The 15,327-nt window shown below is 42.5% G+C and overlaps 1 protein-coding gene across 5 annotated transcripts in view; it reads right to left on the minus strand.

Moving 5' to 3' along the window:
- Positions 1-3,542: 3,542 nt before the first annotated feature.
- The window catches only part of PIK3IP1 (phosphoinositide-3-kinase interacting protein 1), a 37,184-nt gene continuing 25,399 nt past the window's right edge, over positions 3,543-15,327 (minus strand). For 4 of the 5 annotated variants that reach the window (XM_033954889.1, XM_033954890.1, XM_033954888.1 and 1 more), the window contains one exon: positions 6,004-6,231. In XM_033954889.1, coding sequence (XP_033810780.1) covers positions 6,021-6,231 — 211 coding nt within the window. In that variant the 3' untranslated portion in view covers positions 6,004-6,020. Of the gene's footprint in view, positions 6,232-15,327 lie in introns of all 5 variants that reach the window. The other variant, XM_033954887.1, reaches the window with a different exon arrangement.

Genomic DNA, 15,327 nt, shown 5'->3' on the forward strand with positions numbered 1-15,327 from the left:
TACAGCTGCCAGCACATAAGCTTTACAAAGTGCTAACATACATTCAGAGGGAAAAACTCCCGGCGGCCCCAGGGGTCCCTGCCATACCTTGCCCCTGTATTTCCAGAACACCTCAGGTAACAAAAATGGAGGAGGTTCCTGCCAAAATTGGACCTGAAACCACCAAAATTGGAGCTCCTGCAGCCTGTCGTGTCTGAAAAGCCTGGGACTTTCCTGACGCTGAGGCACCAACCGACACAAAAAGGGAATCCCCAGGAACGTTGGCAGTAAGGGAATCCTTTGCGAGATACATGTGGCGGGGTGCCCTAGCCGCCGGCAACCGCTGCAACCGCCGGCAACTCCCCCACCGCTCCAGCCTGCACGCTTGCATAGGCCAGTCGCAAGCACCTTACCTCTGGAGCACAGTGAGCATTTTCCCCCCCCCTAAAAGTGCTCATTGTGCTGAAAAATACCCTAGCTGTAATAAAAGTGCCGGTTAGATGAGAAAAAACAATACACATGGCAGTTTTAAAGGGAATTGAGCCCTTTAGACCGGCACACCTCAGGATATTTTTTTTTAAACTTAGAACAGACTCCATGGCTCTCAAAGCTGGAGGGCTGACTAACCAGGAGGCCAGGCTGCAGGCTGAGGCACCTCTACAAACGTGGAGGAAGGACTCAGCATGAGATCCTCCGAGTTTAACACCCCTGAGGTCGGACGGATCCCCAAACAGGACCTGTCCAAGCTCTATCCGGCACAAAAGGGGAACTCAGGAGTCCAAAATAAAATTCCAACAGTACTAAGAGGGGAGCCGAATTAGTCTTCCTACCTGCTTTAATGGAGACCGAGGAAGACTAGATTGCAAGAGGGGGAAGCTATCCTGATATACAAGTTTTTTCTCAGTCTCCACCTGCTGGCAGAAGTGAGGTATATAACCCATTCATAAGGACTATATCAGTCGACCAGGCACTACAGAAATGATTTTTTTAAATACATTTTTGTATGGGAATGTTTCCTTGATAAAGCCTTTCTACATCTGTAAGAAATGTAATAAATGATATAAAATCAAATGAAAGTTTACATACTCTTAAATTTCAATTCTCAATTTAAAAAAAAAATAGAAGTTAATGGATTGAAAACTTAAGAGACTGATGAAGATGATGGTGTAAAAAAATTATATGGTAAATTCTGAACAACTATATTCCTGGGCTACAAAGCTGATATTTTGAAAAAAATCTTTAAGCATAATTCTGAATAGTGAACTTCCTTTGTTCGGGTATGTTTTGATTTTGTTCCACAATTATAAAAGGAGATATAAAATTAAGATATTTGAGATTCAGATAGAGGCAGAGAATCAACTACTGAGTACACACTATCGTCACACTAACTGGTTAGCACATCCATGAAATTGGAACCCTTTACACTATCTAAATAGCAGGTGATTGAAGTGCTCCTGCAGTAATTTTTTATATGACCACATGCTAACGTTAACATTAGTACACAGTTAATAATAAAACAAATTGAGAAAAGCTCTTATGGGCTTAGCACATTTGAAAGGCTTGCGTAAAGGCTAAGCCCATTTCTTAGCTTAGCTTGGTAAAAAGATCCCTATGTTTGTGAGGAGGGGATCATGATTGTTTCTAATGTAATTTATTAAATTATGCAGTTCTTACATTTACTTTATGAAAAATATTGACTATCTGGATTTCTAACTACACCATCCTGGTGCATATTAAGGTACTTGCAGAACTGATTTCAATGGGTAGGATCAGAACTGCTTTAGGATGCAAGTTCAAAACCAGGACTGTCTCAAAATCTGTCCCAGCCAGGAACTGGATAATTTGGCATCTCTGGGTAGAACAAAATTAGTATAGGTCGGATTAAAGGTAAGGGGAAAAAAAGAGAAGCCATCAATAGTTTAGTTTTGTTCTTGCAGGTTTCTCCTTGTCCTGATTTGGTTTTCTTGATAGCACTGAAAGTTCTAGAAAAACAGTTTCATATATTAGATATGTAACTAGTACTGCAAAGAATACAATGGCTCAAGTTAGCAGCAAGATTTGACTATTTCCCTCATCTTAGTTTGGTTACATTAGATCACCTCTGAGTAGAGAATTCAATGCAACATTAAGACAATTCTTTCCCATTTTTAGCACCTTATGTAAGTGTGGAGGTACTGATATAAAGCCAAGCACAATTTTTTTTAACGTCTCTTTATTTTTTGCTGTGATAGGCTGTATACATGGTAGGTCAATCTGGAACAGACTCTTAGACCAGTCCAGTACTTTAAATTTATATTTTTAATGAATAACCCTTCAGGGCAGAGCTGTGTATGATCTATTCTCATGACCCTGGTTACAAAGCTGGGATAAAATCTCGTTCGTACCCCATTATAAAGGGACACAATGTCAAAGCACATTTCAACTGTCCTTAGTTTTTCTTGCTCTGGAGGCATTTTACATTTGGCTTGTCACAGTGACCTGCTGCTATGCATGCCATAACCTTCACACCACTCTTCTGTGTTTTCAGTCTTTCACTTAGAGGCATCACTTTTCAAAGCAAATTCTGCTTGATGGTGCATTTCTCTTTTTAGCGCCAGAAAATGTTACCCTGTTTAAAAGCACTCTATGCCTATTAAGAACTGCCACAGTGAGACAACCCCTGTTTCCACATACCTAGCAAGATCCCAAGTAGTAAAACAGATTTTATGCTGCTTATTCTAGGAACAAGCAGTGGATTTCCCCAAGCCATCTCAATAATTGCCTTCTGTTTTAGGAAACTATCCAAACCCCCTTTTAAACCCCACTGATTTCACCACTTTCACCAGCAATGAATTCCATAGTTTAATTTTCACCAGTCTTATTATGGTTATAAAGTGTGAGCCTTCTCATGTTCCTTAGAGATGGATTAGTCAAAAAAAATTAAAATGGAGAATGTATATTCATTTTGCCTTTAAAATCTGATATGTTCTAGTTTTGTATAAATAAACTTCCATGTGCTGAATAAATAACTGGCTTGCAATAATTTCACCTTCCCCTATACTTCTACATGTATGAAACTTTGTCCTAACTGGTATGCAGGTTGTCTCATATTTGCATGCTGGTAGTTTAGACTCACATTTGACAGTCCAGGCTGTCAGGTCATTCAATAGCTTCCATGGTTAGCACAGTAAGGAACGATGTACCTACTGGCAGGTTACAGTTATGATGCAAGCACAAATGACCACATCTTGTACTTTGGGTTACCCTCCCCTCTTCTACCCATCAAACAAGTGGTGGTATTCTGTTAAGAGCTGTCCACTGGGTTTGAAGCCAACCATCTCTGCTGTAGGACCAATAATGAGATGTTTATTCAAGATGCTGCATACATCCTACAGTTGTTCAGCCAAAGAATTAATTGTCTAGTAACACAAATAATGGCTACAGCTTCCCACAATGACCTTTGGGGGGGGGGGGTATTTGAGGGAGGGAGCAGCAGTTTCTGGTCCATTTGGCATCCAGCACCATCAGTATTCCTTTGCAACTACTGGGCAAGCTTTTCCTCTCTTTGTATTCCCTTTCACCACACTGCCCAGTTGCTGCTGTGACAGTCCTTGATTAGGGTCCATGCACTAGAATGTAATCTGGAATCATACATCCATAGCAAAAAAAACAAAACTGCAGGAAAATGTACAGAGACAGAAAATTTTTTTAATAAAATGACAAAAAATTAAAACCAAACTAAAAAAATAAATCACATAAATTACTTTTAACAACTGGTACTAACTAATGTTCAGTGGGCTGGACCCGACACAGTCCATGTTTCGAAGAAACACTTCTTCAGGGGTCCCGATCTTCACACTCAGTTTTTTATTTTGGTTTTCATTCAATCTGGTTTTCTGATATTCCATATTACCAACGATCAGGATACCTGAGGAAGAAGTGTTTCTTTGAAACACGGACCATGTTGAACATTAGTACCAGTTGTTTTTTGTTGTGTACTATCCCTGAAGGTTGTTGTTGGTTCTTTTTGTTTTGCTTTTGGATCATTCATAGGCCATAAATCTAGCTACTTTGGCCATCATAAGATAATGGATTCCCTTGTTACAGAGGCTGTTAAGGCTGCCTCCATCACACCTGTGGGCTTGGGAAATGGAAAATTTGTAGCTGTCTTTATCTACAAGCTACATGGCAGGTGACTTATTCTCTTGCAACCTGGTTGCTATATTGGCAATGTATTTTTATCCCACCTTATATACCCACGAAGTCTGCATGCAACACGTGCATTCATTCATTGGCTATGCATCCCTGCTGGCAGAGGTAGGCAGTAGTCATAATAATGTGACTTGTATAAGACATGCAGTGATCCATGCTGTTAGTCAGTATCTCATCACCACCATCACAGACTTGCAGAATATCACAATGAGCAATACTGCCACCTGTTCTTTTTAACATCTATCTCAAGCCTCTAGCTGAACTGATTCAGTAAAAGGATACTCAGCTCTGTCATCTATACAGATGACATTCAGCTACTCATACTCTGAATCCCATTTGGAAGTGCAACATCTAAGGTCATTGTCATCAGACTGAGGATAAGTCACTCAAATAACTTTTATATAATGGGAATGTTTATGATCAATGGATGATGTTCCTAGTTTAAGGAGAGCCATGAGCACTAGACTTCTAGAAAAGTGAAGGCAAATTATGGAGAGGACAAGAGGTTGTTTTTTTTTTCATGTTAGCCACTGAGAACTACTGTAAGTGTTGGTGGGATATCAAAGTTTAATAAACAAACAGTAGAAGGTAGACTAGATACACCATATGGTCTGTATCCTTTTCTATATCAATATGTCACACCATATTTGACCTTTAGGGCCCAGAAAGCCCATTATAAAAATGAGATGCAAAGCATAATTTTGGACAGATTTTAAGCAGCTTTTTCACTCTATTCATTTTTGGTTATAATTGAGTTAGTTAAGAGACTGACTGAAATTCATCAATACTGACCTCTGGAGCATTTCATAGAAGCAATGAGACCACACCAAGCCAATGTAAACAATTCCAGATTTCCTGTAACAGTGTGCAGAGCCAAGTGTTCAGTGATGATTCTCCTCTGCTTTATTTAGAAAAGCTCTTACCACCATTCAGTGGTGAATGCCTCAGACATGGCTGGAGTCTCTTGCACTATACTGTTGCCATATGAAATACAGCTAGTGGCTACCATTTCCAGGAGTCAAAACCAAAATGAGGATAGTTGGTCGAGGATGGTGATATTCCCTGAATTAATGTCCTCAACAACAACAGAGCCTGGTTTTTTTTCCCCTAAATATTCATCTATGGTTGAGGGCTAGTGTTGATTGGTACACTGTCACGTGTACAATATTGGGCCTGTAATTTCATACAGATAAAGGATCTTCATTTGCTTTCACCAGTCATGAAACCGGTCTAATGTGTGAAAAGCTCAGGCCAACATGCCTAGTTCTAGTTTTCTGCCATGCTGTATATGCAGAGCTTTGTACTTTATACTGATATACTTTTAACTTCAATCCTTGTAGAGTTAGGATCATCCCCATTAGAGGTCTGTGCACGAGCAGAGGATTCCCTTTTTCTAATCACGTCCCTGGTACATTTTCATTGGCATTTATGCTTCAGATTATTCATATTGACCACAGCAAAACACCCTGAAGCCACCTTCCCTCTGCACAAAAGTAAGACTAGAGGGGGAGGATAGGCCTGCAGGGTAAAGGAAAAGATACTTTGCATTTCTCCGTTTGCACTAGCCTCCAGTCCAACCTACAAAAATATTTTAATTAGTGAACATATTTCTTCAAAATTACAAAACAGATTATGTTATTAATGGTGGTGAATACCCATCCAGCATTCTGTTTCTAACAAAATCTGAAAATAATGCTGCAGCTTCCCTGCCCATCCCTGAAACGTAAGACTGTACAACAAAAGCAGCATCAGGCACCACTGGAATTCTCCCTGCATCTCAGCTTTGACCGAAGGAAACAAAACCATACACCTTGGAATAGGAACCCTAGTTTGTCCTCGAGTTGTCTGCATCAGGCTCCTGGGGTCACAGCCGGGCCCATAAGAGGAACATCACCCTCCTGTAGCGTCTCTTCCACAGGGCTCGGAATAGGATGCACTACCACAGTGTTCTCATCCACAGTTTCACAAGTGGGGTTGCTGAAGGCAGATAGGGGCAGTGTAATCCTCTGCAGTTCTCGCTCATACACTCTCTGCTCATGCTGCTGCTTTAAGGCCTTCCCCCTACAAAAGGAAAATTAGAGACAGATTAAGAAATACTCTGGAGAGGATCTGTCATCCTGGCTCAAGTTCTGCACCAGCCTAAGGGGGATGGGAGAAAGAACGGATGGCAAAGAGTATTTAACTACTCAACCAACACAGGGTACACTCATTAAGTACTTTATCTCATTGCCACCTTCCTCACATAAACAATTAAAAATGCATAAGTTATAGTGATAAGTGCTCAGATCCACAACCTAAGTGCTCTAATAGTGATATTAAGCAGAGGTTATACAAGAGACCATCATAGCTTCTTATCAGCTCTGACCGGTTCTTAATAATGGCAATGAAGTTGAAAACAATTTCATTTAGCTGTACATTGGAGCGGGTGTTCCTTTATATGCACCTCTCTGCTTCACCAGTTCCAACAAATATTATGTTACCACTCGTGCATCTCTGTAACCATTGCGTTCTCTACTTGATTTTCGCAAAAAAGATGCTTCCTCAGGAGGGATACAACAGTTGCATGGCTACAGGACCGCTCAAACAGACGCCCTTATCAAACCCCATTCACTGAGCTATTTGAACTGAATGAGTATTTAATACCAGCAACTTCTGCCAAGCTTCCCACAGAAAGTAATAGGGAGAAGGTAAAGGGAACCTGATGTGAACATTATTTATACTGAATTTGAACATCTTTACCATATGCACATAGCAACCAGTGAGAGAGAAATACCAGATTGCCCCATCCAGTCTGCCTGGCTGTAATTGTTCCAACTGGAGCAAATAAACATGTAAATTTGCCTACTTGGGTCAACACACCAACACCTCCTGAACCGGAATGTATGCAGGTAGGGCTAGTCTCAGTTTGAGGCGCTGGTCTTTGACCAGAGGGCCACCGCGTGAGCGGACTGCTGGGCACGATGGACCACTGGTCTGACCCAGCAGTGGCAGTTCTTATGTTCCATGTCCTTTACCTGAATGCCAAATCCCTATCGTAGGGGTGGTCCAAGCTCAGCCCTCATCAGGTTGGGTTTTCAGGATTTCCCAAATGAATATGCATGAGATCTATTTGCATACAATGGAAGCAGTGACTGCAAACAGATCTCAGGTAAATTAATTGGGGAAATCCTGAAAACTCGACTGGATTGCAGCCCTCAAGGACTGACGTTAGACAACCCTGCCCTATCCTATCATTGCCTTCCAGATCAAACCCAGAATCTAGTTAAGAGTAGTTGTGTAGTTTAGGTTCTATCTATAAACATAGAAATAGATGGCAGATAAGGGCCACGGCCCATCTAGTCTGCCCATCCCAATGACCCTCCCTACCTATCTCTGCGAATAGATCCCACATGTCTATCCCATTTGGCCTTAAAATCAGGCACGCTGCTGGCCTGAATGACCTGAAGTGGAAGACTATTCCAGCGATCAACTACCCTTTCAGTGAAGAACTTCCTAGTGTCACCGTGCAGTTTCCCGCCCCTGATTTTCCACGGATGCCCCCTTGTTGCCGAGGGACCCTTGAAAAAGAAGATATCTTCTTCCACCTCGATGCGGCCCGTGAGATACTTGAATGTCTCGATCATGTCTCCCCTCTCTCTACGTTCCTCGAGTAGAGCTGTAACTTCCCTAGCCGCTCCTCGTATGGGAGATCCTTGAGTTCCGAGACCATCCGGGTGGCCATTCTCTGGACCGATTCTAGTCTCAGCACATCCTTACAGTAATGCGGCCTCCAGAATTGCACACAGTACTCCAGGTGTGGTCTCACCATGGATCTATACAATGGCATAATGACTTCAGGTTTACAGCTGACGAAACTTCTGCATATGCAACCTATGATTTGCCTTGCTTTGGAGGAAGCTTGCTCCACTTGATTTGCAGTCTTCATGTCTTCACTGACAATCACCCCTAAGTCTCGTTCTGCTTCAGTTCTTGTTAGGATCTCGCCATTAAGGGTATAAGTCTTGCATGGATTTTGGCTACCCAGGTGCATGACTTTGCATTTTTTGGCATTGAAACTGAGTTGCCAGGACCTAGACCAGCGCTCCAGTAGAAGTAGGTCGTGCATCATGTTGTCTGGCATTGAATTTTTGTCTGTTGTGCTTTTGCTCACTACATTGCTTAGTTTGGCGTCATCGGCGAATAATGTTATTTTACCTCGGAGCCCTTCTGCCAAGTCTCTTATATAGATGTTGAACAGGATCGGGCCCAGGACGGAACCCTGCGGCACTCCACTTATCACCTCCGACCTTTCGGAGGGGGTGCCGTTCGCCACCACCCTCTGAAGCCTACCTCCAAGCCAGTTCCCAATCCATTTGGTCAATGTGTCGCCCAATCCTATAGAAGACAGGCAGTGGTCCATCGTGGCAGTGATCCATACTATTAGTCAGCACCCCATGGCTACCATATCTGACATACGATCTCACAGTGATCACTGTTCTTTTTAACATTTACCTCAAGCCACTAGCTGAACTGATTCAGCCAATGGATACTCAGTTCTAAATCTATGCAGATGATATGCAGCTACTCATACTTGCTGAATCAGACTTTCCTACAGCCCCGAGCAAACTGATAACCTACTTTACAACAATTAAAAGATGGGCTACAAACAACAAACTGATAAACTCCAAGTAAAACTGAGCTTCTGCAAGTCCATAACATCAAAATTCCTTTTGGGAGCTATACAAGCCCCCTTAAGTCACAAGTCAGAAGAGTCATGTGACCCCTTCAACAGCAACAGTAGCTGAAAAGCTGAGCTGCCACATACCCCAACAAACAGCGTAATTGTCAGCTCTCTCAGTGACTTTACTAGAGCTGAATCTAATACCCGAATTGTGAGAGGTGTGGAGTCATCGGCCAACAGAGCAAGCTGGATTGACCTCTAAACCATGACACCAAGAGAAAGAGTGCATGGCAGACACTCGCAGCACCTCTTGTCAGCTCCGTGTGGATGGCAGAGATAACATTGGAGGTCACTGCTGCAGTGAAAGCAGCATTAGATAAATTGCAGTAATTATATGATCAAACGGAGAAGCTCCACGTCCATTTCCTTTCCTCCCTGTCCCAATTTAAAACTGATTTTAAAACCTTTTTTGTTTAATGACTCCTATACCTGAATTAGAAGTCTGGGGGAGGGGGCTATCTAATTAGACAGGACAGTTACCACCTTGCATTACCCCCACCCCTTTCTCTTAATATTGTACTTCTCCTCTCCTTCCCTAATGTTGTAAGTCCTGTATATTAACTTATTATACTACTTATTTTACAAATCATATATTTCTTAGCCACATTCTCTATAAGTTGTAAGTTATTGATCCTGTAGCGTACGTATCTCTGTTCCTGAAAACTCTGTGCATGTATCCTTGTAACCCGTTCTGGGCTCCTGGGGAGGACGGGCTATAAAAATAAATAAATAAATAAATAAATAAAAAGACAAGAATATTATTGTTTGGAAAATAATTCTCTACCTAGCACAGAACTAGACCTGTCCACAGGCGAGAGACTAAAGATAGAAAATTCATCCAAAGTATTGGGAGTTACACTAGGCTTGAACTTAACCTTCAACACACATCACCTCTCTACTGAAAAAATTATTTAAGATGAGACAACTGAGGACAATAAGACCGGTCCTAACCCAGGCAAGTTTCAAGACAGTAGCACAATCGGTCCTAATACCATACCTGGTCTACTGTAACTCATTATAATAACAACAACTTTATTTTTATATACCGCCATACCACAAACAGTTCTAAGTAGTTTACAAGGGGAGAGACTGTCCACTATTAGAACAACTGCACTGGCTGCCTGTGAAACAGCGAATCCAATTTAAGATAGCCTGCATGGTTCACAAAACAATCTAAGGAGAAAACTTGGATGGACTAACTTCTGATATTAAAGGCCCATATCACTTCTTCAATTCATAAGTATCGCAATGTTTTAGATTATCCTTCCCAACACCTCAACAAGTTTGGTGGAAGATGATGTTTGAGGCTACTTTTGAATACCAAGGACCTCTTATCTGGAACAAACTGCCAACATACCTAAGACAACTCACCACTTATCTTGACTTCCAGGAGAAACTTAAGACATATCTCTCCTCCTATAGCCTACCTCCTATTTTTCACCTTTTCCCTCTAACCACCACAAGATTGGGCTTAAAAAAGTAACGTCAAGAACTTGATTGTAAACCGCATAGATTCCTTGTAGAAAATTGCAATATACAGTGTTTCCCCGCAAGTTCACGGTTCACGAATCGTGTACTAATTCGCAGTATGCTCCAACCGTCTCTTCCTGTACTAAAGTCAGGCTACACCAATCAGGAGCTGCGTGTCAAAGCAGCTCCTGATTGGTGTAGCTTGACTTTAGTAAAAGGAAGAGGTGGTCGGAGTATAAAGTGAATGATTTCCTGCACTCGCCGGTGTCCAGCTGCCCTTTCCTGCCTTTTGACAGGTGCAAAACTGCATTTGCGGTTTTTCAAAATTCACAGGTGTTCCTGGAACGGAATCCCTGCAAATTTCGGGGGAGTACTGTATAAGACACTGTACTGTATTGTACTCCTTTCTCTTTTATAGATTGTAAGCTGCTCAGACATGCATTTGATGGGCAGGATAGTAAATCTGCTGATAAACTTGAAACTTCAAACTTGATAGCCTAGACCAAGGGTAGGCAATTCCAGTCCTTGAGAGCCACAGGCAGGTCAGGTTTTCAGGATATCCACAACAAATACACATGAGATAGATTTGCATCTCAAGGATGTAGGGCATGCAAATCCATCTCATACATATTCATTGTGGATATCCTGAAAACCTGACCTGCCTGTGGCTCTCAAGGACCTGAATTGCCTACCCCTGTCCTAGACCTACAGTTTAATGCCTATCAGCAGTGTACTTGGATTCTGGAAGACAAGGCCAGAAACATGGCCCAGTTGTAGGACAAGCTGCATATGCAGGTTCTGATCCTGGAGCAGAAGGTAGATGACCTAGAAAACAGATACCAGAGGAATAACCTGTGTTTAATTGGGCTCCCTAAGTCACTACGGGAAGGCAAACTCCAAGTTCCTGCTTGGGCTTCTACATCGGGTATGAAGTTAATTGTTACATTTGTGATATAGAACGTGGGGGGCAGAGAAGTTGGGGAGGGGTGGGTTCTGTGTGGTGGGAATGGGTACAACAGGTCTTTCCTTAAAATATGCCACAAGATTGCAACATTGTAATTGTTGAATAAATAGTTGGTGACTGTAATGTTCTATGATGAAGTATTATATCTATTGTTTGATTGCATTTGTGGTTGAATAAAAATGCTTTTCATATAAAAAAATAAAGCACAAGGCAGGAGCCTTGGGATACAGCCAGACTCAACATTTTACACTGATCTCCCCCTCCCCCCCCCAAATCCAAGCAACCTTCAGAAGTTGTCTCTATCATCTGCAACAACTATGCTGTCTCTCTCCATACACTGAAAAGGCAAGTCATGGATCGTACTATGATAACATCAAGTCTAGATTATTGAACTGCATGCTCCAACTGATTCAGAATACCACAGCATGACTGACAGAATGTTGTAAGCGACATGATCACATCATACCATTTCTGCAAGAACTTCAGCTACCGGTACAGTACAGGGCTAAATTTACAGCTCTATGTTTGATCTCCAAGTCCCTTAAATTAAATGCACTAAAGTATCGAGTGTACAAAAAAGGATCTCTCTCTATACATCTCCAAGGTCCTCCCAAAGAATATTCCTAACCACATCTTCTCCAAAGGAAATCATGCAATGGGATACTTGACAATGAGACTTCTGTGGACTGCGCACCCTAAAAGGCTTTGCTTAACACAAAACTCTCTCTATTTCAGGAAGCAGGTGAAATATTGGCTTTCTTCCCAAGCCTTCAGTGAAAGAAGTAACTAGATTAGTGCTCTTCTGGGGCCACTTTGGATTCTAACGAGCTGAAGTACAGCTGACAAATACCTTCCCATGTGGGGCCTGTAACACTGCTGACTAGTGTGTGTCATTGACATCCATCTCCACTAACCCACCTTCAAACTTCATTGGGGGGCATCCTCAAAGTTGTGAGCATTTACAAATGTATTCTCTTTCATCTACTGAGAAATGCTTTGTCCTTCAAGCATGTGGTTCTTCCCTCCCCATTCTGTCCTGAAGAAAGGCAGAGTAGCAGAAAATAAAACCCAGAAAGAAAATGGGGGCCGTCACAGAGGTCTTTTGGTGCTGTCTTTGGACCCAAGCCTAGCATTGAAGAACACTGAACTAGATAGTCACACACACAGTGACTAATTCCAGCTTATTTACTCCTACTCTAAGCTGAGATAATTTTCATGCACCCTTTCTGACTTCATGTGCAATTTTCCTTAAGTTAGTCACCCTTATTTTCTAATTCCTGTTAATATTATTCCACCTCCACTTACTCCCAATGCTGTCTATTAAGATGTTTTAAGGTGTATTGTGTTCATATTATCATCTATATAATTGAATATTGCCTATGCCTGGATTATACTTGCTGTATATCACCTTGGGTGAATTTCTTCAAAAAAGTGGTAAATAAATATATTTCATATATAGTATTAAGATTTATTAACTGCCTTTATGAAGAGATTGATCCAAGGCAGTGTACAAGTATAGCTTGAAATAAGTAAGTCTTAATGTAATAACAACATAACAGTAAAATGACCAAATTTCATTGTAGTACACAAGATGAACAATGAGGCAAAGTTGGAAATAGGCAAATTAAATTATAATAGCATAAATGATACAATAGAGGAGTAGCTTAGTGGTTAGAACAGCAGACTAATGATAATATGTAGGTGTAACTTCACTCTTGCTATACCTTGGATACTGATTGTTGAGAGAATCAATATTTGGTGTTATTTGTCTGGCTATTTTTCCATTACTCTTTGTATGGATTACACTGAATGACCCTGATGCAGGCAGATATGCCGAAACACAGTCTGTGTTGGGTCCTTCAATAAATGGAAATTTGACTGCTCGGAACGTGACAGCTCCTTGTGCTTCTTGGTTGCTTTATACTTTGACTCCCTCTCTATTTTGACCTTCTGTAGATGGACCAGATCTGCATACCATGGGCGCCTCAATCAGTCTTGAGCTACCAGAACTACCAGCCCTGATAGCAACTTTATTCTCCTCAGAACTCTTCCTATCATGGGCCACAGAGGGAACACATACAGAAGCCGTGCCAGTGTCCACGGCTGTACCAGGGCGTCCAAACTGGTGCTTCCTGGCTCGTATCTTCAGCTGAAAAACCAAGCTGCTTTCTTGTTGGTCGCTGACGCCCCCAACGACTCACATTGCTGTTGAATGCCTCCTGATATAAAGCCCATTCTCTGGGATATAGGATCTGCCAGATGAGAAAATCTGCCTGTACGTTGTCTACTCCTGCTACATGAGCCACAGATAGAGCTAACAGGTGAATGTCTGCCCATCAAAACAACATTTGAGCCTCGAAGCACAGAGGAATACTCTTGGTGCCTCCTTGTCGACTGACATAGGCTACAACCATTGCATTGTCTGAGAAGACTCATACCGCTTGGTCCTGCAGAGAATGCCCAAGCACCTTCAGCACTAGACAAATGGTCCTCAGCTCAACTGGTTGATCGACCACTTCCTCTGAGATGCCAACCAATGTCCCTGCAACAGACACCCCTCGCAATGCACTCCTCAACCGTATAGGCTGGCATCTGTCATCAGTATGACCCAAATGGAGATGTGAAGTGGCACTCCCTAGGAGAGCGAATAAGGCTCCAGTAACCAGTTCAGACTGCAACGCGCCTCTGTTGTCCAAGGAAGGGGCATCTGCAACGCATCTCTTTGTGGGGACCAACGGGATAGGACCACATCCTGGAGAGGGTGTAAGTGCACCCTCACCCAGGGAACCACATCTATTGTTGCCACCATTCATCCCAGCACCTGCAAGTAATGCCAAGCTATCAGTGCTGGCCTGTCCCAAAAGTCTTGGATCTGATGCATGAGCTTTGCTTTGTGGGCTTCCGGTAGAAATACTTTGTTCTCCTTTATGTTGGACCAGATGCCCAGATCCTCTCCAAGTGTCTTTTTCAGAAATTTATCACCCAGCCCCAATGCTGCAGAAGCTGGTCACATGCTCCACTGCTGTCCTTCTTTCGGCTTCAGATGGAGCTTGTATTAATCAGGCATTCAGGTATGGATGCACCTGTATCCCTTCCGTGCGGAGATGTGCTGCTACTATAACCATCACCTTGGTGAAGGTGCATGGTGCTGTGGACAGCCCAAACGGCAGGGCAGAGAATTGAAGTGCTGCTCCAGAACGTGGAATCTCAAAAGCTTCCTGTGATCCTGAAAGATGGGGATGTAAAGATAAGCCTCTGTTAAACCCAAGGGCAAGAAATTTCCCTGGTGCCACCAAGGCAATGACCGACCTCACTGTATCCATGCAGAAGTACGGTATCTTGAGAGCCGCATTGACCAACTTCAGATCCAAAATCGATCTCCAGTCTTCTGAGGTTTTTTTGGGCACGATAAAGTATATGGAGTACCTGTCTAAGCCTGATTCTTTGTCTGGTACAGCTTCTAAGGCCTCTAGGTCTAGAAGCCTCTGTACTGTTGCTCGGGACTCTGACCTCTTTTTCTGACTTCCCGCTGAAGAATCCACAAAGAAGTTAGGAAGGGGATAAAAGAACTTGAGCTTGTACCCTCTCCTGAATGATGTTCAATACCTAGCAATGTAAGGTGGTCTCTGCCCACACCTCCCAATAAACAGTCAACCTCCCGCCTATCCTTGGACATACAGCTCCTATTTTGGCGTCATAATTGCTTCTTGGAGACCATTGTGAGGTGGGATCCTGATAACTGGGGATGCTTTACTCCTCCAAATGTTTTATCGAGCCTTGGTGAAAGTGCCTGGAGCCATGAAAATTAGCTCATCCTGACCCCCTGGTGGTCCTTGGCCTGCTATCTGGCAAAGACTTTGGCTTACGATCTTGCATGCTAGCTATATAATCGTCCAGACCCTTTAAAGGCAATTTGCTCAAAACAGCCTTAGAGGAAGAATCCCCCACCCACTGTCTGAGCCACAGCATTCTGCAGGCAGAAATGGCATATGTGGAGACCTTG

This window comes from Geotrypetes seraphini, chromosome 8, assembly GCF_902459505.1.
Source record: "Geotrypetes seraphini chromosome 8, aGeoSer1.1, whole genome shotgun sequence".
NCBI classification, from domain to species: Eukaryota; Metazoa; Chordata; class Amphibia; order Gymnophiona; family Dermophiidae; genus Geotrypetes; species Geotrypetes seraphini.